The sequence below is a fragment of the Penicillium riverlandense genome (genome assembly GCF_028828495.1).
Source record: "Penicillium riverlandense strain IBT 135883 chromosome Unknown utg000001l_segment0_segment0, whole genome shotgun sequence".
NCBI classification, from domain to species: Eukaryota; Fungi; Ascomycota; class Eurotiomycetes; order Eurotiales; family Aspergillaceae; genus Penicillium; species Penicillium riverlandense.
This window is the reverse complement of record NW_026643194.1, coordinates 3,910,476-3,935,029: the sequence shown is the minus strand read 5'-3', so window position 1 is coordinate 3,935,029 and position 24,554 is coordinate 3,910,476. Positions and strand designations below refer to the sequence as shown.

Below are 24,554 nucleotides of genomic sequence, written 5' to 3'. Positions count from 1 at the left end.
CTTTTTTCTCGTCCGGTCCCAAATATGTCACTTGGTCGGCATCTGTAGATGAAAGCATTTTAAATATAAAACTCTCCCCCCAATCATGTTATGTTCTGATCCATCTAAGGGTCAGTGCGGCGATCGCGTGGTTTCGCCGAATCTCACCTGGCTGATCTTCCCGACTGATTGAAGCGGGGACAATAATATGGATGACGTAATGAGGAATGTGGGCAAAAGCATAAAGGGCGTGGCATCTCCCTCCTGCGCATGTCTCGCGCCCGCTTGGGATGATCCAGAACCGAAATGCCGACAGTACCTCAAAAGCAGGACATTCTAAGCGCGGGTCGCAATACACAGCTCGACGGTCGGATACTACGGTTCACGGAAAATGGCACCTTCCAGATATCCATCTTTGAGGATTTGCACTTCGCCGAAGGTATTTCTTACCATCGCCATGACGACTAGCATTCCGCGTGTATTCTGACCAAATTCAAATGTCTAGATGTTGGTCGCGATATCATGACGGGCGCGGTCATGGCCAATGTTCTCTCTGAGGAAGAGGCGCAGCTAGTAGTCCTCAACGGGGATCTGATATCCGGCGAATTCGTGGACGATTCGAACTCCGGTAAATATCTCCACAAAATTGTGGCCCCCTTGGTCAGCATGGGAAAATTATGGGCATCGACGTATGGCAATCACGACAGTGAGGTGTCTTTGGATCCCATGACGGATATTTACGAACAGGAGATACGATATCCGAACAGTCTGACCCAGAGCATGATTTCCGGACCTAAAGCTGGCATAACAAATTACTATTTGCCAGTTTATCCACACGATGCTTCTGAGACTACTCCCTCACTTATCTTGTGGTTTTTTGATTCAAAGGGTGGGCATTATTCGCGAAAAGCAAAAAAACACGGGATAGAGAGTACCTCAGTCGTGAGGGGGGACTGGGTCGATGAAGATGTAAGGCTTGTCCCATTTTATTGTCCAGTGGTTCTTAACTGACTTATTTCATGCTAAGGTTGTTGAATGGTTCATAGAGGCAAAGGCCAATTTGACGACTACATATGGACAAGTCATTCCATCTCTTGCGTTCTATCACATTCCCGCCCATTCCATGCTCCAGTATCAAGAAGGAAGCTTTGATTCTCACAAAACTCCGGGGATCAATGGTGAAAAAGTGGTCTCGCAAGGGTCTATGGACACCAAATATACAGGACAGGACCGCCAATTCATGCACGCTCTTCTCCATACCCCTGGGTTAATAGCTACTTTCAGCGGACATGACCACGAAAATGACTGGTAAGAGCCAACCAACCAGAGATTGACTCGTTTACTCATAAAATTGCAACAGGTGCTTCAAATGGGACGGCCGGATCATCGATCAAAATCTAATTGGAAATGGAATCAATATGTGCTACGGTCGGCATACTGGATATGGAGGATATAGCGATGTCACCCGCGGTGGACGCCAGATTTTCCTGGATCAAACGACTATGAACGATGAAGTCAAAACATGGATTAGGCTGGAGGACGGAACTATTTCAGCCCCAGTCACATTGAATGCGACATACGGTCAGGATAAATATGGCACAAACAGATATACAGTAGGGCCACGGAGTGAGATACGGACTTCGGGAGGTTCTAGTGCTTATGATCCGTTAGCATTGCCTTTGTTGGTCTATCTTTGGCTTTCAATCCTGTCATTTTCGTACTGGAGACGCTGATGCGATGCACATGATTATTATCAACATTTTACATATAGAATATGAGGACCTGTGAAATTGACGCCGAAAGTGGCCGATTCTGACACCAGAAACGGCGGCCTTTCCACCCGTACCTCTAGCGGCGAGCCGACGCTGGACCGCCCACCACCTGTGCGGCACCACTATTCCGCACCCGCCAAGCATTTTCAGTCACCCATCCTGAGTGATGTTGCCGCTCGACTTCAACAAGTTGTTCTCCCCGTTTTCACTCGCGACCAAAACGACGCCAGAAATGGCTCCCCTCACTTTCTGCCCGACCTGGTCGCGCGTGTATAAAATGCCACCTTCTGCCCCCTTTTTCCCCTTGGTGTCCTCACACCTTCCGAACGTCTCCTCACCTCAAGACGCCTCTTCCCAACCCTCAAATCGCTCTCTGCCTAGTTTCCTGCTACTATATAGCCTCGATCACCTGACTCTTAGATCGTCTCGATGACCTCCCCACTCCCGTGCGTTCAGCTCAGCCCGGCAAGCACCAATACTTGGACCGACCCCATTCTCTGTGAGGAGACTCGAGCCAGACTGGTTCATTTTCGCAGCCTTGGATGGCTCCCTCCATATTTCAAGCCAAGGACGCTGGCAGGCATTGCAGTCATCGAACGTTACTGGCGGAAGTGAGCATTTCCTTGAATCGGAAAGGCTCAGTAGTTTGAAAGTAACACATGTTTAGGAAAAGAGATCCTTTAGCCCCCTCCAATCTTACTGAAGTGTATAGGTATGCTATTTGTTAAGATCCCAAAATCCTATAGCTTAAACGCGAGCAGAGGGAGCTGGCAGGGGAGATGCGGTCGTCTCTGGCTAGCGCTATTAAGAAAGCCCGAGAGCACTTCCCTCACCTCTATCAAAGGCATGAAGCTGTTAAGAAAGATCTATCCTGACTAAGAAAATCCTTAGCAAAAGACACTAGAGAGACAGCCCAGAAAGAATACTTTCAGAATGCACCTGTGCTCGAAGTCGATAAACAGATCAAGCAACTTCTCGGTCTGTCCGATTTTGAAGACAGTGATGTTGACAACTCTAGCGATGAAGATTGGGAGCTTCCTATCCCAGAATACGTCTTTTCCGAGCGGGCACGCCTAGTGGAAAATTTCTACGGATCCGAAGCAGAGAACTTTGATGAAGACCAGCTTCTTGCACGACGTATCTAGGTTACTAAGAACAATATTATTATGAACGTCTACTCATGTCACAACACACAAAAAGCTCACCACTTTCCTTTATTTACCACGAATCTTTGATAGTGACCTCTCCATAATCTCCAGGAACCTCTGCATTCCACACGACAGGCACAGTTCCAAAGTCTTTACACTCTCTGTCTCCGGCATATTTAGCGATCCCTTGGCCTCCCCGAGAGACACTCAAAATGAGCATTCGCTGATCGAGGTAATCAAAGACCGGGACCGCGCCCCATCCTCGCACGCGGACGGCCTCTATAACTATCAAAAAGGCAATCACTGCCGCTAATGTCGTGCTGGCAGTTATGTAAACCCGAGACCCGACTTGAAGTGCAGATACACGAACCTCCGCCGACACAGGGGCCGTAAATCTGCCAACCATCATCTGCGCCGACGCATAGCCGACGAGCATGTCATCGACCAAGGAGATCACGGCATTTTCGAGCCCCCTCAGGACTATTTGTGATTCGGGTAGCGTATTATTCGTCGCGATTTGGTTCGCGACAGCCGTGCGGAAATCGCTGATGCTGGCATTGAAAGCGTCACCGAGGATCGAGCGGTAGAAGCTTGTCAGGTCGTTGGAGATGAGCTCCAGCTGGCGCATGACGACGTGAGCTACCCTATTGTCGGGGTCGATGTCGCGGATTGAGTTGGCAGATGCAAAAGTTGCTTCTTTGCGAACAGTGATGTTACGGTTCTGGATGTCGACGGAGATATTGAATGAGGCCGGTGTGAAGTTGACGGTGCACTGGGCCTTGTTCAAAGCTGCGTAATCGCTACCCGCCGCGATGGCCATATACGGCTTATCTGTAAGCGGGATGGGGTCACGAGCCACCCCGATGGCGACAATCGGGTGCTCGCTCCAGCCCACATAGACGGAATATTCTGCAGCCGTGCTATCTGGGAGATATCCCTTGGCGGCGTAGAAATTCTGTTCGTTGGTCTTCCCAAGATGGAACAGCGAGCTACCGTTGTGTATGCACGAGACAGAGGCGTCGAGACCAACTTCGCGGTATGTATAGTTGGCTGCATTGCTTATAGCGAGAATAGGCCAGTCAAAAAGACCGGGACTGGCCCCTGCGCCGTAGGATCGACCGTGATAGCTGTAGCGGGTATAGTCGAGCTTGTTGTGGTTGCGGATGCCGCCGTCGCCGGCTGACGCAGAACTGGCTGAAACTAGCAGAGAATTGAGCAGACCCAAGCCACCGAGTAGGTGAAGTAGCCCTTAGTGTTACGGACGCTCAAGCCAGTCTCGTCTATCTGGCTCGGGTATTCTTTGATGAGAGAAATGTTGGACCAGTCGGGTAGGTAGATGGTGCTACCTCGGAAGCCAATGCTATCCACTGGAGTAAGAGCACCAGTCCATAGAGCAGAAAACACGGCGGAGAGATTGCAGACTAGCATGGTGACAACGATCATCCAGGTGGGCAGGTACCAGTGCGTGGTGGGGGTAGAGAGAGCCGACCAGAAGCCAAGAACATCGAGTGTGACCGGCGCTCTGGTGAAACGAATGCGGGTTGCCAGGTTGATTAGTCGACAGAGAGCCAGGGTCTCGATGGCTGCCAGCCCGGCCGAAATGATTTGAACCACTATCTGGACGGTTGATCGATGTTGATCTACCAAGTTGTACAGGCTGTCCGACAGATGCCAGCTGCAGTTATTGCTCATGAGGAGAATTCCTAGAACCAAGGGAATAAGAATGAGGCTGAAGAGGCTGATGGTGACTGGTTCATATCGGCATCGGCGTCCTTGTTGCAAGGGGTGGTCATCTCGATTTGTTTTCATTGACGCAAAGGGTAGTTCCAAGATCTCGTAAGGGCCATCTACGTCTCCGACGGGATTTAGATCAGTACCGCCAGCTGATGAGCCATTCATTTCATTAGGGACACCCTCAGGTAAATCATGCTTATGGACCGGAGAATAAGGTGGTCCCGCTGTCATGGCTGATGGGGCAAGTCGCTGGAGAGACAGAGAAGTTGGGGAGCAACATTTGGGTGGGCGAAGCTTATGAATGGGTCAGGGATTAAATTAAAGCGTCATTAGAGATCACCCCATACGGTGCTGCGGCTGGGCTCCTCTGATGCACTAGGGCAAATCAGCAGAACGGAGACGACCCACTTTATGCAACTAAATAAGACCACCGCTTCCCTATCCAATTGAAATCGATAACTCGTCCATGAAATTGCTATAATAGGTGACGCGACGCGGTTTAGGGAGGTTAGGCGGTTAGAGAGCGGTCAGACAAGGCGGTGAAAATCGGGACTCAGACTTTAGCGCTGCCACTGTAACTGCTGTTTAAATACATGATTTTTGTGTTCCACTGTGAATGTTCCAAGCTTCCTGAACGGTGAACTTTGAGCCTCACCCTGGTAAGGCCTGTGGTTTTCTCCACTTTAACCAGTGAAAAGGCTGGGGTATACTCCACTACCCCGGGTTGATATGTCTCTCCATAGAGACGTGATGGTGGCTATTGTTGTGCCGGCGTTGGGAGTCGAACCCAATACCTGCAGAATGAAGAGTGACCAATTCGTCATCCTGCAGGTTGCCTCGGAGCGCTAACCCCTTGCACTACCGCTACCGGCCAGTTTACCCCATATTCTCTCCCGATTTGTTTCCCAAACCATGACTTGAAACGCGCTAGTCTGTACATGTGTTAGCCGTATATCTCCGGCTTCTAAGAATACATTGTATTTTAGATTACGGTGGCGGAACGTGCCATTATGTATTTTGTAAGAAAATGTTATACGCGGCTGCCTCTGCACTTCCTCCTTCCCGCCCCTCAACTTTGACAAGCTGATTGGCTCAGCCTGTTTGGTAACGCGGACTTCGTCAGCCACTTAAATACTAGCGTAATTCACAAGCGGGTCGGCCACACAGGCGGCCCGGCCCGGCAACCACACCAAAACGCCATATTAAGCGCAAGGCCGCCGGGATAGTGAATGCATTGTTAAGGCGACCATAGTAAAGTAAGTACATCTTTTCCCGTAACAAACCTATCTTGCTCGTTATGGCTGGCGGCCTGATGATGAGAGGCGTTCTGTGGTTGGCTATTCAAATTCTTAAGACTCAGCCCTAGTTTTATCACCAACAGGATATACAATAAGTCGGTCTTTTGCGGGTAGAACATCTCATTCAATACCATTCTATCGGCTTCGATTCTCTGAGCCTTGGGATATCCTGGATAGCATGCCACAAGGATGAAATCGAAGCCACGCCGCGCAAAATTCGGGTAAGGCTGCTCGCCCCAAGGTCAGTATGAACAGACGACAATTGTATTGCAGGAAAGAGTGTCGTTAATATTGTTCAAGTCACAAGAACGGCACTGACAGACACTAAAGTATTCGATCTACCCATAGAGGCTGGCTGAGAATAGTAAGGGCTTATTCGGTTTTGTCGACAGACTCGGAGTCAGCAGCGCCTAGGAGGCTGCCAAAGTACCACTCGAAGCTGACGGCCATTGCGTGAACAGAGCAAGTACTGTATTAGGAATGTGAGCAAAAGGAGTTGTTAAGTCCTAGAGCAAGGGAGCGATATGGGTTGGGAAGGTTGAGTGCAGTACGTGTGTACAGAAAGAGCGAAGCAATCTCCCAAATAATCAAACCGATGGAAAGTCGCGTTATTGTTACAGAGCGAGAACCAAGGCTGTGTATGGAGGTGCCAATCGTAGGAACAACGTGAAATAGATTATAAAGTCACATCACCATCCGAAGTCAGGATTACGAGTTTGTCCGAAATTGCCGTCGCGTTGGTAGTGGTCGACAACGTCAGAGATTAAAGGGAACAATGATCCACGACCCAGATGAGGTTCGTAGTGCTAGAAGCTGACTAGTTTCTCACCAAAGAAGGAGACTGTTGCTAGAGTGCTGCGTATAATTCAAGGTCGTGAAATTTCAGGGCAGTAAGATTTTGCAGGCATCACTCTTGTCCTTTCCCTCTCCCTCATCTCCTTTTACGAAGTGGCAAATATTGCTGGTGATATCCTTCGCTTCTCGAGTCCATGAGAACTTGCCGCTAGATGAAGTAAAAGGGCGGGCTCCTGGCTCGATCCTAATTCGCGGGGTGTCGGCACATGGGCATGAGGAAGTCTGCGCCGTCGGAAACCATCTACTGTATGGATCGGACTCTCACCGATTGCTGCAAGCCAGCATTCATATTATCTCATGAAAGCATTTTTGCGCCTTGTACGCACGCTTCTGACTTATAAACCTTCTTGCATAGAGAAGCAGTGTCCAGCAGGTCTATAGATGCGAAAGACAATACAGTATGGCCTCAAAAAAAGGCCAGCTGGAAACCAGGGGATGATGCCACTCAGTGAGTATTAACTAGAAATGTATCACAGTGATTGGGAATTCTCTGTTATTGATAGCTAGAGTCCTTTTGTGAGAGCTCTGAAACAGCCGTCCCCAATATGTTCTTCTCCATTGGCTGACCCAGAGACAGATACATACTTCCTTCAGTAAATTTTCTATAATGGGATTTGTGGTTCATGCCAGCAAGTTCCCTGCAAAAACCGTAGGGCAACCTGCATTGATTGCGGGTATCGCGATTCGCAAACAACTCATGTCCCACCTCGCTTAAAGAATTCTAGTCCCGTCTAGATGTCAAGCGGGCCTCCTCTTGGTTTTGAATGTCCTATTAGAGTAGTCCTATCAGCTCGTGATCAATAGTAAACTTGCGCGAAAAAACATGAAGGGGCAGCGAAACTGAGGAACTTAGACATGCCTCAATAGCAGGAATTGCCGAGTGCCAAGCTGCTATTAACATCCCTTGGAGAGCCAAGTCGCTCCTCATGTTTTCCACGGTCTTTGGCAAATCCGGATCCCAGAAACACGAGACTTTGTCCACGCCATGCATACCAAAATCAATGAAGATGTGATGCCTTATCAAATCAGGATAATGCGTAAACGCAATCAAGCTTTGTCTGAAGCACGTCCTGTAATACCCAAACGTTCCTAGTATAAAGCCGATGCAAGATCCACCCAGAAAACCCACCGCGCCGGCAGTGAATGCATACCCCATAAGGGTTGCACTAAAAAGGCCAATAACGGCGGCGGAGGTACTTCCGGCGATAAGACTCTGGAACATGAACAACCCTCTGCCACTTGGCTTTGTCAATCCGCCCACTGCGCGAAGTACTTGGCCTAGAGAGCTGACAGTTTGCGCTTGAGACTCTCCCTGGATCATGCGGTTAGAGTCAAAATGGGGCATAAGTACAGAGATACAAGTAGTTACCTGCATTGTGGGTGGTATGAGCATGGATCGGTAGGACTCGAAGTTTTGAGCGGATGCGGAGGGAAGTCCTGGCCGACGGCGCGCGAAACTCGAGGATCAATCATCGGTGCAAGAACTCCGTGTCTCTGTTTCCCTGAATCTGGCAATTTTAAGGGATACGATTTCATAATAAGCAAGTGTCAAGAATGAGGTCAAGAATGGGACTCTCACCGCCTATTTCCTATTTTGTACTAGTTGATTGTTAGTTAGTTCTCCCTTAAATGGTTGGGCCTCCCTAGATTTATTTTATCAGAGATTAATTTATTCGCGATTTGCACTTCCATTATGGGACGTCGTACGGTCTGAATTTTGACAGTCATGAGCCCAGATTCGCCGTGGATACTAGCAAATGTTACTTGCAATTTAATTTCTAAACCGTCTGTGCATTCTTTGCTCCTTAGTTACAGAAATCCATCTTAGAGTTAGATCTTCAAATCAACCGCAGGCTCTGCCAAATACGATGTAAATTAATTTTGGCTTTCTGTATGTTGAGATCACATCGCAGTTATGTGACACTCCCTCTCCAAGAGCCATGTAGATAGTTTAAATAGCCTCATTACTTCCCACTTCAGACATCACTCAATCAATCAGTTGCACTCTTTAATTTCACCCCCAGAACGCCAGTATTCAGCTCTCAAGACTGTAGATGGAAGATCCTGAGAACCTGGCTGGTAGAACAATTTGTGATTTACGCCTCACCAAACGTTGGAAGATTTGCCGAGTCTCGAGATTGACTGGCCCATCGTGTGTGGCCCATCGCGTGTGCTGCTAGAAATCACGTTCCCGCCCAACACTAGAAAAGCCGTTTCACACTAAGGCTGGCTCTGCGTACGTACTGGGAATTAATTCCTACGCACTGTTCCAAGAGAGGTTATCCTACATCTAAAAAAAAAAGAATAGCCCGCTTTTCTCTCTCTTTATTTCTTCCCCCAAGTTAAGTTGAGCAATATATTAAGATGATGCTTTTTTAGCGGACCCTTTATTGAGCCTACCAAATAGTTCAGTCTTAGATAATCGCACCTATTTATAATTGCAATGGCAACAGCCCCTTCAAGTCAAATAATTGCCTTCACACGATGCGGCATAGTCTCAGATAGACGGACCATTATTTCTAGGTCCAAGGCATCCCAAGCTTCCTGTGCTGCGTCGATTAAAAGCGCGTGTGTTGTATCATTGTTTGGCATGTGTTTAAGCTCTGGATGTAGCTTGTAGATCTTATCCTTTAGAAGCGTCCATAGGTTGTCAATAGGATTGTGATCAGGCGGTCCCGCTGGCCATTCCATTACGTCAATGCCCATCTCTTGTAGGGGCTCGTGTACGATTAATGCAGTATGTGCAAAGGCGCTACCTTGTTGAAAGATGCCATCTTGATTTGCAAGGAAGGAAGGTAGGATTCGGTGATACAGTAACAACTTCTTCTCCTTCTGTCTGTTCTAATGTACTGTAGCATAACTGACCAAATTACGACTTGCTGCGCCAAATCTAACACGGCATCCTCCTTACTGATATCCAAAATGTGGCACTTGCGCCGCTGACGATCATTTTCCTTTGGCACGAGCACAAGCCGTGTGTTTGTTCCTTCGCAGAATGGAGAGTAGGTTAATACAGCCACAGAACTAATAAATTACTGGGGCTCATGACGCTCCTTGTTATGGCATTGAATACATCATTTCATATTCATTTTCGCCATCCTCAGTCTTCAGATGGTCCATCAGTGCCCCTACGTTAGCTACTGCTCGGACACATTATTCTGGGATATGGACAAGCTGGCTGCAGCTAAATACGACTTGATTACCTTGTGAGAACATAACTTGCCCATCAACAACGGTATAAGCAGGGTAGACAAACACTTCGGCACCAAGTTAATTCCTAGATCGACCAATTTTATCAAGATCTGCGCTGCTCGGAGGGTTCCATTGAAACGAGGCGCGATACAAGCCTCTAATGAACATTTCCCCCCCTTCTTTACCCCCAAAATTTTAGTTTTCTAGCTTCTACCTCGCATTACCAACATCACAATGACCAAATTTAATCCTAAAGCCGAGAAACGAATTGCAGAGGCTTTAAGCGCGTACCATGATTGTGGCAAGCCAAAAATCACCGAGTTGGCCCGGAAATTTGACATTCGCTACACGCAGTTGGAGGAACGCGTTCATGGTCGCCAATCTCTTTCAGCTCGTACAGGACCAAATAGGGAACTTGATGAAGGCCAAGAATAAGCATTAGTTGCCTGGGGCCACTTTATACTATCTATAGACGTGGGGGGTATTTGCAAATAGCATCAATTCTCCAGCGGGGGGATAAAAATGTTCAATAGACTGGGTGTGCATTAGACTGGGCAGGGCCCTCATCAGCGAGAGCGGTGAGGGCCTGACATTCGGAGGGTAACTGCCAGCAAGTCAACATGGTGGACCTATGTATAAAAGTTTGTAGAGCACAAAACTGCTTTTGATTTTGACCTTTTTGTGTTATCCGCTCACTTCGCTTACTATTGACTTTGTACTATAAAATAGATACCTAGATTATCTCAGAATGTCAGACTTCTTCCATCTTGTGATTTGAACACATTCCGAGATTAGTGTTTGGGTAATCACTGGTCAATCAGTTCTCCACCTGGATTCGACAGTTCTCCAAATAACCATGCTTTCGGTAGAATCTGTCTGCAGCCGGATGAAGCGGGATTGTCGACTGGGCCATCTTGATAGGATCCAAGGGGTACGAAACAGGACTGCGCTCCGGTGGGATGTGGTGGAACTGCGCTTCAAGGACTTGTCTAGTCTCAACAAGGCACCATGTGAGAAGATGGGCAACGTCGTCGGGCATATCTGTGCGCACCACAACAACGAAGTCGGAAAAGTCCACACATTGAACATCATGCTTGACAGTGCTCCAGAAGTTGGCAGTCACAACAGCTTTCTGGAAGCCGATGCGGGTCGAGAGTTTCTCTAGGGCAGCGTTTTCGAGATTTACGGGAGTTACCGTGTAACTCTCCACCAGGTCTCTCCACCAAGGAGTCATAATAGCCTCCTGTATAACCGCATTGGCCTTGCCAGTCTTTATCAAATCGATAACTTGCTCAGGGCGACAGGCCTTGACCCAAGAGCCACCCCACGAACAGACGGTTCTCTCATCGAGTCCATGAGCTTCCAAAACTTGTGCTGAGACATAGCCAATGAAATTGGTGCCATCATTTTTGGAGACTGCGATATGTAGAGGGAGTTTATTCTCCCGGATTTCGGCAAAGGATGACACTCCGAATTCCGAATTGATAGCGAACATCATACGGTCTCGTTGAGGAAGGACAGCCAAAGCTCGAATATCCGACAGTGGGCCATGCCTTTCAAAGATCTCATCTCCTGTAACGCTGGCCTGAAGAAGAGTGGCTGGCGTAGCAATCCCAATGTCTGCTTCACCATCGTGGACCTGAAGTACGGAATCAAGCCCACCATCACGAAGGGACCAGATGGCGGTTCGACTTCTAGCGCCCGCGCGGTCGCAGAACTCCTGGGTTAACCATGACAAGATGCGGTGGAAGTTGGCTTGTCCCCAATCTCCAACACAACGGAGGGTCACAGATCGATCAATGGAAGGCGCAGGTGCTGGATCGGTAGTCATTGCAAAATTGAATATGCTGTATGGCGCACGGAAGCAACCAAGGCGAAGAATGGACGACTTTATTTCTCTCGGTCATCATTTCTCACTGCGGGGAACCTATTCGGTCCAAAAGCCGACAGAATCCGAAGCAACTGTTCCGGTCAGCACTTCTAATGGTATTTTCAGAGCAGGGAAAAGAGTTTGGTATTGGTTCGGTGGTCTATCGCACCTTGTCTGGGTCCCGGATGTATGCCTGGGTCAGGAGTTTTAGCTTTACTGACCCAAAATATGGTACCGAACAACTTTGATTCTGTATTCCTCGTAACTTGCGTCCTTTTTTTCCTTTCTTTTTTTTTTTTTTTTTTTTTTTTGATTTTGCAGGATCGTATTTTTAGAAAATTTCTCGTTCATGATTTCCTTGTTGAGCTAAGTATTCACAAGTACTGGTCTAACCATATGACAGCCTGGTAGGAGGCGCCCTTTTCGGTCCACTTCTGCTTCGTGTTGCTCAGATCGGCACGGACGGCAAAGCCATGGCTTACGCTGCCGAAAAGGTTGATCTGCCAGACCTGACCAATCTTGACCAGAATCTCCTCCGATTCGTGGAGGAGTTTGGTGGTAAATATAGAGTCGATCTCTAATTTTTTTAGAATATTAGATTACTATCTCCTCCACATGGCCAGTGGGTTGGGATCAAATCAGACTCACCGGTAGTGGAGATAGAGAGTTAGGCTTTGATCAAAGCTGAGCTCCTCGTGAGTAACGAATGATGAATGGGCGGTGTAACCAACATCAATCTGTCCAGGCTTCGGGAAGCGGCAAACACACAAAAAAGGGACCGGTGTAAGAATTTTTCATTCTATGCTCCACGAGCTTCGAAGTGGTAGTCGTCAGATGGAATACGTACCTTGCCACCGAAGCAGTAGCCGACAGCGCCGATCTTCTTCACACCAAATGTATCGCGGACGTACTGGATGGTAGACTCCACGATTGGGTCTACTATGGCGGGCTGATGGGTGCGGATCCATCAGGGGAGATTGACCTTCCCATTTTGCCTGTCGGAGAGCTTCATCTGGTCGTCTTGAAACAGATCAGGGATTACGGTCAGGTAACAATTGTAGGCGGACCCGTCGGCGAGGACCAGGGAATTGGTAAATATGCCGAATATGTCGGTCAAAAGAACCACGACTTTCTAAGTTCTCCATCAGTTGCGCGATAAATAGATAGTATACGGCCACCTGCAAAAGAGCCATAGCTCGGAGCCAGGCCGCCCCAGTCTGAGCCGAAGAAAAGCGCAAGAACAGCCAGAATATAAAGGGGCCGCTTCCCATAAACTACGGAAACTCCAACGTCTCCAGATATTCCGACGAAACCAGCGAAAAGCATTGGACCAATTCCACCGGCAACTGCGGCGGAGGTGCTTACTATGCCGAGAATGAGTTCTTTCCTTCATTGTGGCCACTAAGGTAATCGTCATTAGCAGGTTTTCAATTGATCATGAATTTGGTTGTGTTACACTTAAGGGGTCTGCAGGGTCATCAGAAGGCTGAGGACTCAGAATGATGTCGGCATATCTGCCTTGTCCGTACCGCAGGTTGCCGTCTTGCGTCAAGGAAAAGCCTCGAAGCGCCACGGAGAAGAGTCACTGCAAAAAAGGAACTCTGGCATACCTATACCAGGCACGACTTCGAACTTCCTGCATTCAAGTATCCCAAAAGGCATCCTAACTAATCAAAAGTTCCGATATAGGTGATAAATAAGAACGCAATCGACTGTACTTACGTCTCACAGCAAGGGAAGGATATATGTATGGTCTTTTAACTACTAGCGGATCGCCGTTATCTAGTCTCCAAAAGAATAGGCTTTTTCCTTAAAGCCGTGTATCCCAGGTGGCATCCCGACCACCTTCGTCTTGTCGTAAATTATTAGGACCGCAAAGAAGGTCGGGTCCAAGGGGCGGCGGTGGGTTGCCCACAGTTAATAGCCTTTCTTGATTGGGTAAACCCGCGAGTGCCCCCAATATAATATTGCGGGACCTTTTCGCGGGATGTGGAGTAGATAATGTTATTTATAAGACCTGCACACAACTCCCTTAGGAGCACCGCGGACAGGACTTGGGACTAAGAGGGCCATGGGACTCCTGTTGGACACTGGGTGTTGGGACTGGAACTAAACTCTTATAGGCTCCGTGGGATGTGTCAAAGTCTATTTACAAATACTGTACCAGTTACCGAAATTTGTAAGTATCATAAAGCCACCTTCTAGGTGTACTTCGAAATGTCGGTAACAGGTCACCGCGAAAGGCTTTGGGTTTCATTAGAAGGACGTGTCTCCTACGTGGTACTAGTGTAGAAACCAGGTCATGTGCTGGGGGCCAATTAACTTCTGTCAGGATGTCTGATGGACGTATGCACTAGTAATCCTACCTAGTAGTCTCATTGGAGAATGATGAAATCGATGCTATTCAGACTGTATTTATAGAGCAGACAGGCGGGAATTGTCGGAGTGGAAAATGGACGTGTAAATTCCACATCGGGCGCCAGTTTCCATAATAGACAGTGGCAGTTAGCTGAGTAAGCGCCAGGAATGCAGCAGCTGGATCACATTGTAAATTACCAGGTGGATAATTGCACTGACAACTTCCTACTACAGCGTTCAACAAAAGCCGCCAAAACCCGGCAGAAGCCGCTAACACCGAATAAGTTTTAAGTGGGCCCAGATTTGCAGTCCACAGCCGGTTCCTATTGGCGCTCTGGAATGCTTGCTGTTCGGGTGCTTCGGATCACTATCTCCATAGACTCCCCGGCGCTGCTCCTCTCCGCTTTGTCTCTTTCTCATCGCACGACGTGCAAGGGTGATGATGGAGGGTCGGGCGGCTCACGCGGCCCAGTCCGAACGAACACCTGCTCGATCGTACGCGCCGCTGGTAAGGCTCAGCTGTGAAGCATGTCGCCAGCGCAAGGCGCGATGCGATAAGCTGAGCCCCTGCACGAGCTGCCAGAGACTCGGCTTTGTGTGTGTCCCTATCGAACGTGCTCGTCTACCGCGAGGTCGCACAAGGAAGCTTGCCGAGCGACGAGCGGACAACACGGACAAAGAATTAGCAGGTCGAGTGGCAAAGCTTGAAACCCTCTTAAAACAAGTCGCTGCTGAGCGAGATATTCGTGCTTCAGGGGGAAGCAGCGCTGTCGGCGCTGCATAGTGCCGGCACCGACATCGAGCGTACCGAACAGACCTTCGAAACCCAGACGGCCAAGAAGAAAACTTGGAGGGATCAGAATGCCCAGCCCACGATGGACATGACCACACCGCATCGGGCTGGTCCAGCAGCGACGTACCTGGCTAGCTCCTTTTGGGAAGACATCATGCAGCAGGTAAGTTACTTTATTGGTTTCGTGGTCTTTCCTCCTTGCCCTTTCTTACACATCGACCAATATTATGCAATAGACATCGGAATTGCGTTTTGTTCTGGACAGCCGCGTGGAGAACGAGCGGCAGGGGGCCAGATACTCATCTGCCTTTGCAACTTCCTATATCGGCTCTGAGAGCCTGGATACCCCCAATCTTCCTCAGTCTTTTCCAGAGATGAGCATCTCGATGCAAACACGTAGAAGCCTATGCGAAATATACCTGCGCAACGTCGATCCGGTCTTCAAGATTCTTCATCGACCCTCGCTACGGGCGTTTTTGGTCGAGGACCAGCCGTATCTTGATTATGAAGCCGGGCACATGGCCCCCGCCACCCTTGCGTCTGCCGTTTACTATGCGGCTGTTTGCACGATCGAGGACTCGCAGTGCCGATCACTATTTGGTCTTGACAAAAAGTCCGTATCGGCCAATTTGCAGAGGGGAACTGAAGCTGCCCTACTGAAGTCAGACTTTATGACCACGAATGACTTGACGGTTTTGCAGGCGTATGTGCTCTCAATGGTAAATTTTATACCTATCCACTGAGTCGACCACTGTCCCGTGCTACATAACTTTGATGAGAAAGGGAGCTGACCATTACTAGCTTGCCGCCCGCTCTCAGGACCAAACCCGGCGTGTGTGGACTATGCTAGCCATGGGTCTCCGAGTAGGTCAAGCTCTATGCCTCCACTTGGCTGAGCCGCCGTTCCAAATCAGTGTTTTCGAGCAACAAATGCGTCGGCGTCTTTGGCAGGCTATCGGTCTTCTAGACCTCGCAGCATCTCTAGACCGGGCATCTGAACCAATGATGCAATCCGCATGGTTGGACTCACACCCACCAGCGAACATTAATGACGAGGCAATCTACTTCGGGATGGAAGCTCCCATCCAAGAGCCACCTGAAGGCACGTTTACCGACATGACTCACCCGCTAATCCTTGCCGCCGCGCAATCTGTCGCCCGCATGCTCGCATTTAGGGACTTCATCGAGCCAGGCAAGAAAACGATAGCCTTACGGCACCAGATTCTAAAAGATTTTCAACAAAGGGTATCCACACTTCTAAGCGGTTGCAAACCCGACCTATTTCCCTTCCAGCTATATGCGAAACGAACGGCGGCCACTATCAACGGGGTTTTGCAGCTACTCTGCCTCCGACCATTGCAAAGACATCAGAATTTCATTCCTCCCCACGTTCCGGGGGAAGATCTTCTTCGGCTAGCAGCCGATAATTTGCAGAAATTGCACGAGTCAGACAGTGACCCGGCCACTGCATCTTGGATGTGGTTTGATTATCTGTGGGTTCCATGGCATGGACTAGCCGTCGTCCTCGCCGAGCTGTGTGTCTGCAAGGATCCGGAAACGTTGTTAAAATACTGGCCAGTGGTGGAACAGGTTTACCACCAGTCCAGCTATGTGATCGCAGAATCTAAGAACGGGATGCTGTGGAAACCACTGAAGAAGCTTATGAACCAGGCGAAGGCCCGCAAGAGGGAATTGCTGGGCAGCCAGTCTTCTGGCGAAGCAATTCCACAGGTTCCATCGCGTGTGGACTCGATCAATTCTACGCTCAAACAATCGGTTTCTCAGCCTGATCGCGAACAGTTGAATCCTACACCTACTACGACAACGATTGCGATGGGTCTGGAGCCGACGGTGGCTGCTGGCAGCACAGTCAACCCAGCCATCACACTTCCACAAACTTCTCTGTCACTCGACATGCTGGAATCATACTCAAATGGCTGGGATGCAATTGACTTCAGTGCTACGAGTCTACCTGGCCCAGGTGATAATGATTCATGGCATAACTACGACAGTTTCATTGGAGATGTATATGGCAACTGTGACCCTTTTTTACGCGCTGATTGGTAGTACGGTTGGCTCATACAGAATATGAGTATGCCTTTTGCAATTCTGTGAGGTCTGCATTTCGCATCAAAAACCAGCCAATTGCTACCATGATGGCAGGGACTGCCTGCCGCTCCATGTGTCAGGTACCTCCAATTCCCTTCTTATATTATTTTTTTCCCCTTCAATTTGGCCCAGGACATACCAGGACTATAAAGACTCTCCATCCCTAGCGCCTGTCAAAGACCAGCAGATAGCTTCCTATTCACATTCATAGGAAGAGGCCAGAAGAAACTGCCAAAACAGCGCTCACGAATCCATTATTGTGGCTCTGGGTAAGAAGTCTGGACGGTAAATGGAGAATTTGAACCGAATCAATTCAAGATAGTACGGCCACTACCCACGATAACATTTATTGGGGCGACTGACATACTGTACTTTAGTGGCGAGATTGGCTCACTGTGATTCCAACTTTACTATATTCAAGTAAGGATTCTGTGCAACGGAGCTTCGTAACCTCCAGCTTTTGTTCTGAATCGCGTCCCACCGAACTTTTATTATTAAATGTTGTCCAGTGCCTGTCGCTCGGATGGGGACAATCACATCACGCTCAGTTGTTGAATGGTTATATTGTGACAAGCATCGGGATCGGTCAAGTTATTTCCCTACACTGTATTTGACTTACGCAGAGGCCAGGAACTACCCGGGATTTTGACAGGGAGCCTAGTGTTGTTTCAAGAGGCAACTTTACTGTGTATTATATGTACCACGAGTGTGGGCGAAGGCAGCGTGCAATGGGGATGGGGTGGTGAGCAATCTGGCAAGATCGCCAGGACTTCCACCTTGTTTTTCCTTCTGTTTGCATGAATCTATCTGAATTCTGAATTACTACGGTATTATAACAATAACTCATTTGTTACTGCCAGCCATTACAGTACAGGCAAGCAGGAGTTTGGTAGTAGTAACTACATTTAGATTTGAAGGTTTCAAGTAAGGTTTCTGGAAACAATTCGTCAGAGATGTCTCAGGGTTTTGCCGTTCGCGCAGATTTGAGTCTTCTTCATAATAGATTGCAGGAGAACAGCCTTTTCAGCAGACACTGGAATGGGTTACATACAATTTATAGTGGTGCTTATGGCAGCTAGAATGGATTCATTGCTGATAGTGAACCAACAACCTGTATCACTTTTCATAGATATAACTCGTGACTAATTCAACCGGAAACATGATGATAATCACCAGGTTTGGGTCCTTCCATGACGGAGCTACGTAAGAGGCCTTCTTGATCCATTTGGCCATACCAGGGAGAAGGTTTATCTTTATGCTGAAGCATCAAACTATGCGATGGCATATTGATTGCCAAAGATAATCTTACTTAAGAAAATACAAGTGACTGAGGACCAGCAGCAAGATGTGGCCACAGATACCGCTCGTAAAAGAACCAGTTAATGATCGGCAAACATGTAAACGCCGTGTATCCCAGTATTTCTTTTTCTAACAGCAGAACTTGCGAACCTAGAATCTATATATCTGATCCTTCGTGAACCCTAGGCGGCTTAGGATTCCCTCGGCCCTTCTTGATCCCACCAACGACTCTTCCAATCCCGGAGGACCGCAGAGGAAAACCTTAGTAGTCTTGTCTGACTGACTCACAACATCTCTCAACAGTTCTTCCGTAATGTAACCTTTGCGCAACGGAGAGTCCTTCTCTGTCGGACGGCTGACGGTATAGAGATACTCGAATCGGCCTGGGAAGCGTTTTTTGTACTCCTCTAGCTCATCTCTGAGGAGAAGATCCTGCTCGGTATTCACGCCAAAGACGAGTTTCACCTTGGTCTTGTCGTCCGGGTTGTTCATGATACCCTGGATAAGTTGGTAAATGGGTGTGATTCCAGCACCGCCTGCGATGAGATAGACTTGCGAAAACTGATTAGGTTTCCAGGGGAAGCCTTTCAGAGTTGCGGCAAATGTGAGGCTATCCCCCGGTACAAGTGAATGCAAATGGGAGCTCGCTTTGCCGCGGGGGTACTGCTTTACCATCAACTCGATGCAACCGCGCTGATCTATCATGACAAGTTGTTAGTGGCACGCACGGATGGATTATAGAGCGTCTAGAATTATACCGAGGCGGCTGATCGGAGTATATGGCCGGAGCACTGGCAGCCATCGGCCCTCGGGCCGGGAAATGGTGAGCAGCGCGGCTGGAAGGGGCTTAAAGTCAACAAACAATGGCAATCACACAACAGCAGTCAGAATCATACAGGTCAGGGTTAGTCCACTTTGGGCATTTAGATCCGGGAACTCAAACACCAGGCGTTTGGTGTTGTGGTTCAACTGCGTGACATCTTGCACGCGCAAAGTTGTGAAGCCAAAGCCCCCGAAAACTTTGGAAGGCTCGCCAGACTCGGCATAGGCCGCACGAGTGCTGTAGTAAACTCCCATCCCGGCAACAGTGAACCCATAGAACATAGCAGTTCTTGACTTTAGGCCCAGCAAGGGTGATCGCGAGATAAACATGATGTGGCAATGTAATCCATACGGATAATGTGCATATATTTAAAACAAAAATGGTCAAGAGATCAAATGTATTAATATATGTATAGCAAATGACATAGCAGCAGGAATTTTCTTTTACTGATGCCACCAGGTTCTAGTTTAATAAAATGTATTTTCGCAAGCGGCTAAAAGCCGACAGAATCCGCCAGTTCCAAGATCCAACCTATTAGTGGAGACAATCCGAACGCGAATCGGAATCCGTAAGAGCCGATTTCCGACAGCTCGACTGTTTCCGTTTGATCATCAAATCAGTGAACAGGCAGGGTCCGCGTATCCATTGCTTTCCATCAAAGGGGAAAAAAAAGAAAAAGAAAAATACACTGCCACCGTCTTCAGGCAACCTATTAACTATTGCTGGCGCCCAGCGCCCACGTGACAGGTTTTGGCCTTACAGACAGGGCATGGAGATGGTTAGAGGGCAGAACTCGGGTAGTCTAGATTTTACGACATACAACACACTCGTTATTCGATTATAATAAGACGTTCGATTGCTTCACTATTCTATTCGGTCACAGCATTCGGCTCACCGCCATCGATGTGCTTCTTTCGGTATAGTAGCTCGGCCTGGAACGGACAGCCTTAGAGGCCAGAAATGGTCTTTCGGATGCGGTTTCGCTCAACTGGATAGGCGGAGTGTGTGCAGTGAAGATTAGTGGCCTGTGAATACGATGTTTTAGTGGTAATTGTATAGCCTCACCGCATAGAATATTGGTTCAGAACACATGGGACATACCCCTGGCTCCCGGCAGACAACTTGCACGGTTGGACCCATCGGTGCGGCGGCACAGGAAGCTCGATAGGCCTACCTGAAAGATGATACAGATGCGGATTGGTAAAACCTCGTATTCTGAAGATCCGAGCCAAGAAAAATTATCCTTTATGATGGTAAAATCGTCACAGAAGCTGGTTGCTAAGGCCCTGGATGATAACGGAGCGAGCTTCCCCCGGGGGAGAAGGGGGGGGGGGGGGGGCGCTTAGAGTTCCTTCTTGTGACTACTATGCTATGGGATAGCGCCAAGAAATCGGCCTTACGATGGATTTCAAATTATCATTGAAGTAGTTAGTGTTCAGCTCTAAACTACGTTCCACAAGCACTGAAAGGGCCGGTTAACATCTCATTTTCCATTTTCCATTTTTTTTCTTTTTCTTTTTTTTTTTTTTTTTTTTTTTCATTCTCAACCGTTGCATGCAGGATATTCCTGGTCTTTTCCCCACTCCTTCAGTTATCCTTAGAAGCTGAAAATATAAAGCTCCTCTTAACTATTGTCGGGGCGAAACCCGTCGCGGTTAGGTAGGAATCCTTCAACGCCCTCTCCAAACCCTTCCCAACCATCAAATTCAGCTAGGTACTTCACCGAGGCTTTCAAGTAAAAGTCGTCTTTCTTGCCAAATGTATCTTCAAAAGCCATTGGGGCGCGCACAACCTTGAAAAAGTGTGAATCCTTAGCCCAGGGGTGGCTCAGGGCCCTCTCCATGACCCAGGTCCAATCACGACCCCTCAGATCAACTGAACTAACCCGTTCAATGATATCGTCGGGGAAATCTGGTTTGATCTGGCAAATGTAGACTAAAAGCAGGAAGAGAGCGTACTGCTTCAGAATAGAGGCATGTCGCTCTTTAGGAATCATATGCCACAAGACTCGGATGGCTTGAGCGACCGTCATTGTATGAATCAGGTAGAAATCATACTGATGCACTGGATCTCCAGTGCCGATTCCTAGTAGTAATGATAGGTCGCAGCATTTCTCCAACTGCTCTAGGGGGTTAGTCACTTGCCACGCGTTCCAGTGTTCCAGAAGAACATCGTAACGCTTGCCGAGCAAAATTCCAATATTGGTGATCCCAGGGTACGTAAACAGATTGTCCAGGCGATCATCAGCCTTGATGCGGCTAATGATCTCTCCGAGATCGGTTGTCTTGTACGTAGAATTATCTGGCGGAGCTTGGTCGAGGAGACTGTGGAGCGAAATATATTCGGTACATCCTAAGCTCAGTGCCTCCGTCGCCACAGCTGGGTTCTGTAACTCCCATGCGTAGGCGAGGTGAATGAAGGGATGGCCAACTGTTCATATTCTTCGAATTAGCTCACTTGGCCTCGTGTACACAAGAATGGAACGTACGGCCTCCAATGAAACCGTTGATGAGAGGCTCAGGCCCCGAGAAGAGGTATTGCTGCAAAACAATCTTCCAGTCCCCATTGTTCCGTTTGACTTCATCGTCAAAAAAGTCCACGTACGCAACCGTGTAACTAATGTTAATTAGCTGGCAATTCACTATGTCGACTGCAGGTGACAAACGATTTCTCGCCGAGGAAATTTCTCCAGTCCTTTGTTGAGATATTATGACCTCGGATGAAAGTGTCATCTACGTGCACCAGGCTGGTGATCTCATGCTCGTATAGTTCTTCCAATTGCTTTCTGCTAGCGCCAAGAATATATGCTGACCCTAGAAGCTGTATATCATGAGATGTCGGGTTCGATTTGGGAGAATTGTACACATGTGCTACATACGTGAGGAAGATGGCTGTGGAGGATCAATTTGGGCTCACGAAGTGGTGCCACAGTAATATGACCCTTGCTTAGCAGTTGCTGTAGGGCCTGTCTGCGATCATCTGTGATCTCAGTTGCATCAAACACGGGCGTGCACTTCAAATCCTGCTGCTGCGAAGGTGGCGGCAGCCGTGCCGCTGACGTTGAATTCATTGTCTTCGTAGACATTGCTCTGAGGTTGGCTAATGTTCAATAGATAGGACCCGATATTGGTTACTGGAAATAGGCTACCGCTGTACCGTAATCATTATTTAATCCAATCCTCCACGTTTTAAATCGGATTAGAAGAATGGTGACCATCTAGTCAAATTCCGGTGAACGGGTTTTGCGGGGTTTCGTTTTCCAGCTCAGCGGGACCAAGATATTTTGGGTCCCTCTAATTCGGAGCCCGGTCGACGTTGGGATTTAAAAGTTTCGGCTTTTGCGGCTCTTTGTTGTCCGATGGGCCAATAGTCTACACACGGACCAAAGGCAATTGGTAATCCCCGGTGCCATACTTGCCGATTGATCATGGAACCCTTCTCGTGTGCGGAATACGCAAGCTAGAGGCTCGCATTAATTTCCGATCTTGAAAGAAGCTAGGGAATCCTCGCCCTTCCAGAACTTAATATCACTGGGTAGCTGTTTTCCAAAAGAAGCATTCAGTACGACGGGGTTCACGTAACACGTGTCTCGGGGGCTTATACAGTCATTTACACACTGGTGGAGAATGAGAAATGCCAGGGGCTTGTTTGCTTCAGAATTTGCTTGTTAGACCTAGAAGGCTCTACAATCTCTCCAGGATGAGGCCCTTCGGTGAATGCCTCCGCGGATGATATTAGTTTTGTCTATTTCATGAAACGCTTCATGGCCACCATTGTTGCACTAGATATACGAATACTTCTTCTCGGTCGTATGGAGGTCTAGTAAATGCTGAGGGGATGTGTCAAGCCTTGCCCTCGTTCATTTCAGTGCTCCGGGTTCAGCCAACTATACTCACCGATGAGACGCATCCGAATGTGAGAATAGTGCCGATTTTGCCTATATAATTTCCGATATTAGCAATTAGTAGAAGCAACGACAAATTAGATAGAATCGGTCTATTTACTTGCGTTTGAATTCAAAAGGATGTGTAAGTGGAAGCGAGGACAAAAGAACATTAGATGTGAATGGAAACTTGAATTGCCAACCAGACGATTATAGTCATTTGAAGTTTGCAGTCAGAACAAGGACGCCCCCTACCAAGGGAAACATAAATCTAAGCAAATTTCGAATTTCCCACTGTCGAAGAGCCCGGTGAACTTCAGCATGCTTGGTAGCATATTCTCCTTTGAGTTTGCCTTCAGCAGCAGAAAAAAGCACCTTTTCAGGGCCGCTTAGTAAAAGGATTGTGTAGGGGACAATGCTCATGCATGAGGTAGCGGCAGCAACATAGGCATTATTGTTTGTCTGATACTTCAGCCATGCAAAACATCCCCCTGCAAATACCACCATCGGGGTGCCAAGTTTGTGGCATCTCCGGTACACATTCAGCCACTGTTGGCTAGCTAGTGTAGGCGACGTTGGTACTGCGAGTCGTGCAGTGTTAACACCGCCGAACGAAAACGTAAATATAACACCTTTGAAGAAAGGCAGTGTCAGTCAATACAGTATTAAGTATGGGCACATTGTTAATCAAGATGGCCTTGATAATGGCGTACCTGACACACACAGGGAGGATATAGTTCCGGCTGTCTGAACTAGAAGATTGATCTCAGGCATTGTGACAAGTCCAAGTGGAGGTGGGCAAAGTGATCGCTCGAGACATAAGAACAGCAGCCCGATTATTTATCAGAACCCATGAAACCCTGGTGGCGGATGCTTGCGGACCACCACACTCCGGCTCCTGTAATCAAACTGTAATTTATGCGGCGCTTTCTTAAATTACGAGAGCAAAGAAACACAGTGGCATTCAACGAGTATGTATTTAAACCACCGACCAGGGTACCTGATGTCATTTAATTACGATGGATAGTATACTAACTACTGAGCGTTTAATAGTAGAACTGGGAATATGAAGTTTAGCACTGCAGAAAAGAAAGGGAGCGGAAGCACTCGGAAGAAGAAGGGTGTAAATACTTGTGGAGACTGACTGTATTTATTCAGGCTTTTCCTTGTTAAATACTGTGCTGGATTACAATATCTAAATACAAGTCTTTTTGTTTCAGTTCCCACCATGCCCATAAGACAATGAGGTCCCGCTGTGGCGGCTGACTAGCATAATTTGTTGAGGATTCGAGGGCCTTTGGATCACTGGTCGTCGGCATCGTCGGAATTTGGGATTTTGCATCCTGGAATGCACTCGTGTCAATCGTCAACATTAAAGCATTCTGCGGATGTTTTCTCTCCATCCTTCCTGTCAGGTCAGTCTAAAAACGGAAACTAAAGC

At 48.1% G+C, this 24,554-nt stretch overlaps 8 protein-coding genes across 8 annotated transcripts; 3 read left to right on the top strand and 5 right to left on the bottom strand.

Annotated features, from left to right (window-relative positions):
* Window positions 1-285: 285 nt before the first annotated feature.
* On the top strand, window positions 286-1,712 carry N7474_001589 (metallophosphoesterase family protein; the record flags this gene model as incomplete). The annotated part of the gene is made up of 4 exons (XM_057193004.1): window positions 286-418; window positions 485-948; window positions 1,007-1,287; window positions 1,340-1,712. The coding sequence occupies 4 exons, from the start codon at window positions 286-288 to the stop codon at window positions 1,710-1,712; spliced, it is 1,251 nt and encodes a 416-aa protein (XP_057057957.1).
* Window positions 1,713-2,180: 468 nt separating this feature from the next.
* N7474_001588 (uncharacterized protein) lies at window positions 2,181-2,896 on the top strand (the record flags this gene model as incomplete). Its single annotated transcript, XM_057193003.1, has 2 exons — window positions 2,181-2,362; window positions 2,656-2,896. The coding sequence occupies 2 exons, from the start codon at window positions 2,181-2,183 to the stop codon at window positions 2,894-2,896; spliced, it is 423 nt and encodes a 140-aa protein (XP_057057956.1).
* A 73-nt stretch (window positions 2,897-2,969) lies between these two features.
* Window positions 2,970-4,591, bottom strand: N7474_001587 (uncharacterized protein; the record flags this gene model as incomplete). The annotated part of the gene is made up of 2 exons (XM_057193002.1): window positions 2,970-4,099; window positions 4,159-4,591. 2 exons carry the CDS (start codon window positions 4,589-4,591, stop codon window positions 2,970-2,972), a joined length of 1,563 nt encoding a protein of 520 aa, XP_057057955.1.
* Window positions 4,592-9,249: 4,658 nt separating this feature from the next.
* On the bottom strand, window positions 9,250-11,809 carry N7474_001586 (uncharacterized protein; the record flags this gene model as incomplete). The annotated part of the gene is made up of 2 exons (XM_057193001.1): window positions 9,250-9,622; window positions 10,884-11,809. The coding sequence occupies 2 exons, from the start codon at window positions 11,807-11,809 to the stop codon at window positions 9,250-9,252; spliced, it is 1,299 nt and encodes a 432-aa protein (XP_057057954.1).
* A 413-nt stretch (window positions 11,810-12,222) lies between these two features.
* N7474_001585 (uncharacterized protein) lies at window positions 12,223-12,980 on the bottom strand (the record flags this gene model as incomplete). The annotated part of the gene is made up of 3 exons (XM_057193000.1): window positions 12,223-12,423; window positions 12,696-12,797; window positions 12,831-12,980. Coding segments are annotated over 3 exons (453 nt in total), but the record flags the coding sequence as incomplete, so codon positions are not given.
* Window positions 12,981-14,545: 1,565 nt separating this feature from the next.
* N7474_001584 (putative C6 transcription factor) lies at window positions 14,546-17,066 on the top strand (the record flags this gene model as incomplete). The annotated part of the gene is made up of 4 exons (XM_057192999.1): window positions 14,546-14,701; window positions 14,962-15,162; window positions 15,236-15,718; window positions 15,801-17,066. The coding sequence occupies 4 exons, from the start codon at window positions 14,546-14,548 to the stop codon at window positions 17,064-17,066; spliced, it is 2,106 nt and encodes a 701-aa protein (XP_057057952.1).
* Window positions 17,067-18,557: 1,491 nt separating this feature from the next.
* Window positions 18,558-19,559, bottom strand: N7474_001583 (cytochrome b5 reductase family protein; the record flags this gene model as incomplete). Its single annotated transcript, XM_057192998.1, has 3 exons — window positions 18,558-19,105; window positions 19,166-19,243; window positions 19,304-19,559. The coding sequence occupies 3 exons, from the start codon at window positions 19,557-19,559 to the stop codon at window positions 18,558-18,560; spliced, it is 882 nt and encodes a 293-aa protein (XP_057057951.1).
* Window positions 19,560-20,854: 1,295 nt separating this feature from the next.
* N7474_001582 (questin oxidase family protein) lies at window positions 20,855-22,315 on the bottom strand (the record flags this gene model as incomplete). Its single annotated transcript, XM_057192997.1, has 4 exons — window positions 20,855-21,660; window positions 21,719-21,846; window positions 21,896-22,050; window positions 22,109-22,315. 4 exons carry the CDS (start codon window positions 22,313-22,315, stop codon window positions 20,855-20,857), a joined length of 1,296 nt encoding a protein of 431 aa, XP_057057950.1.
* Window positions 22,316-24,554: the final 2,239 nt, after the last annotated feature.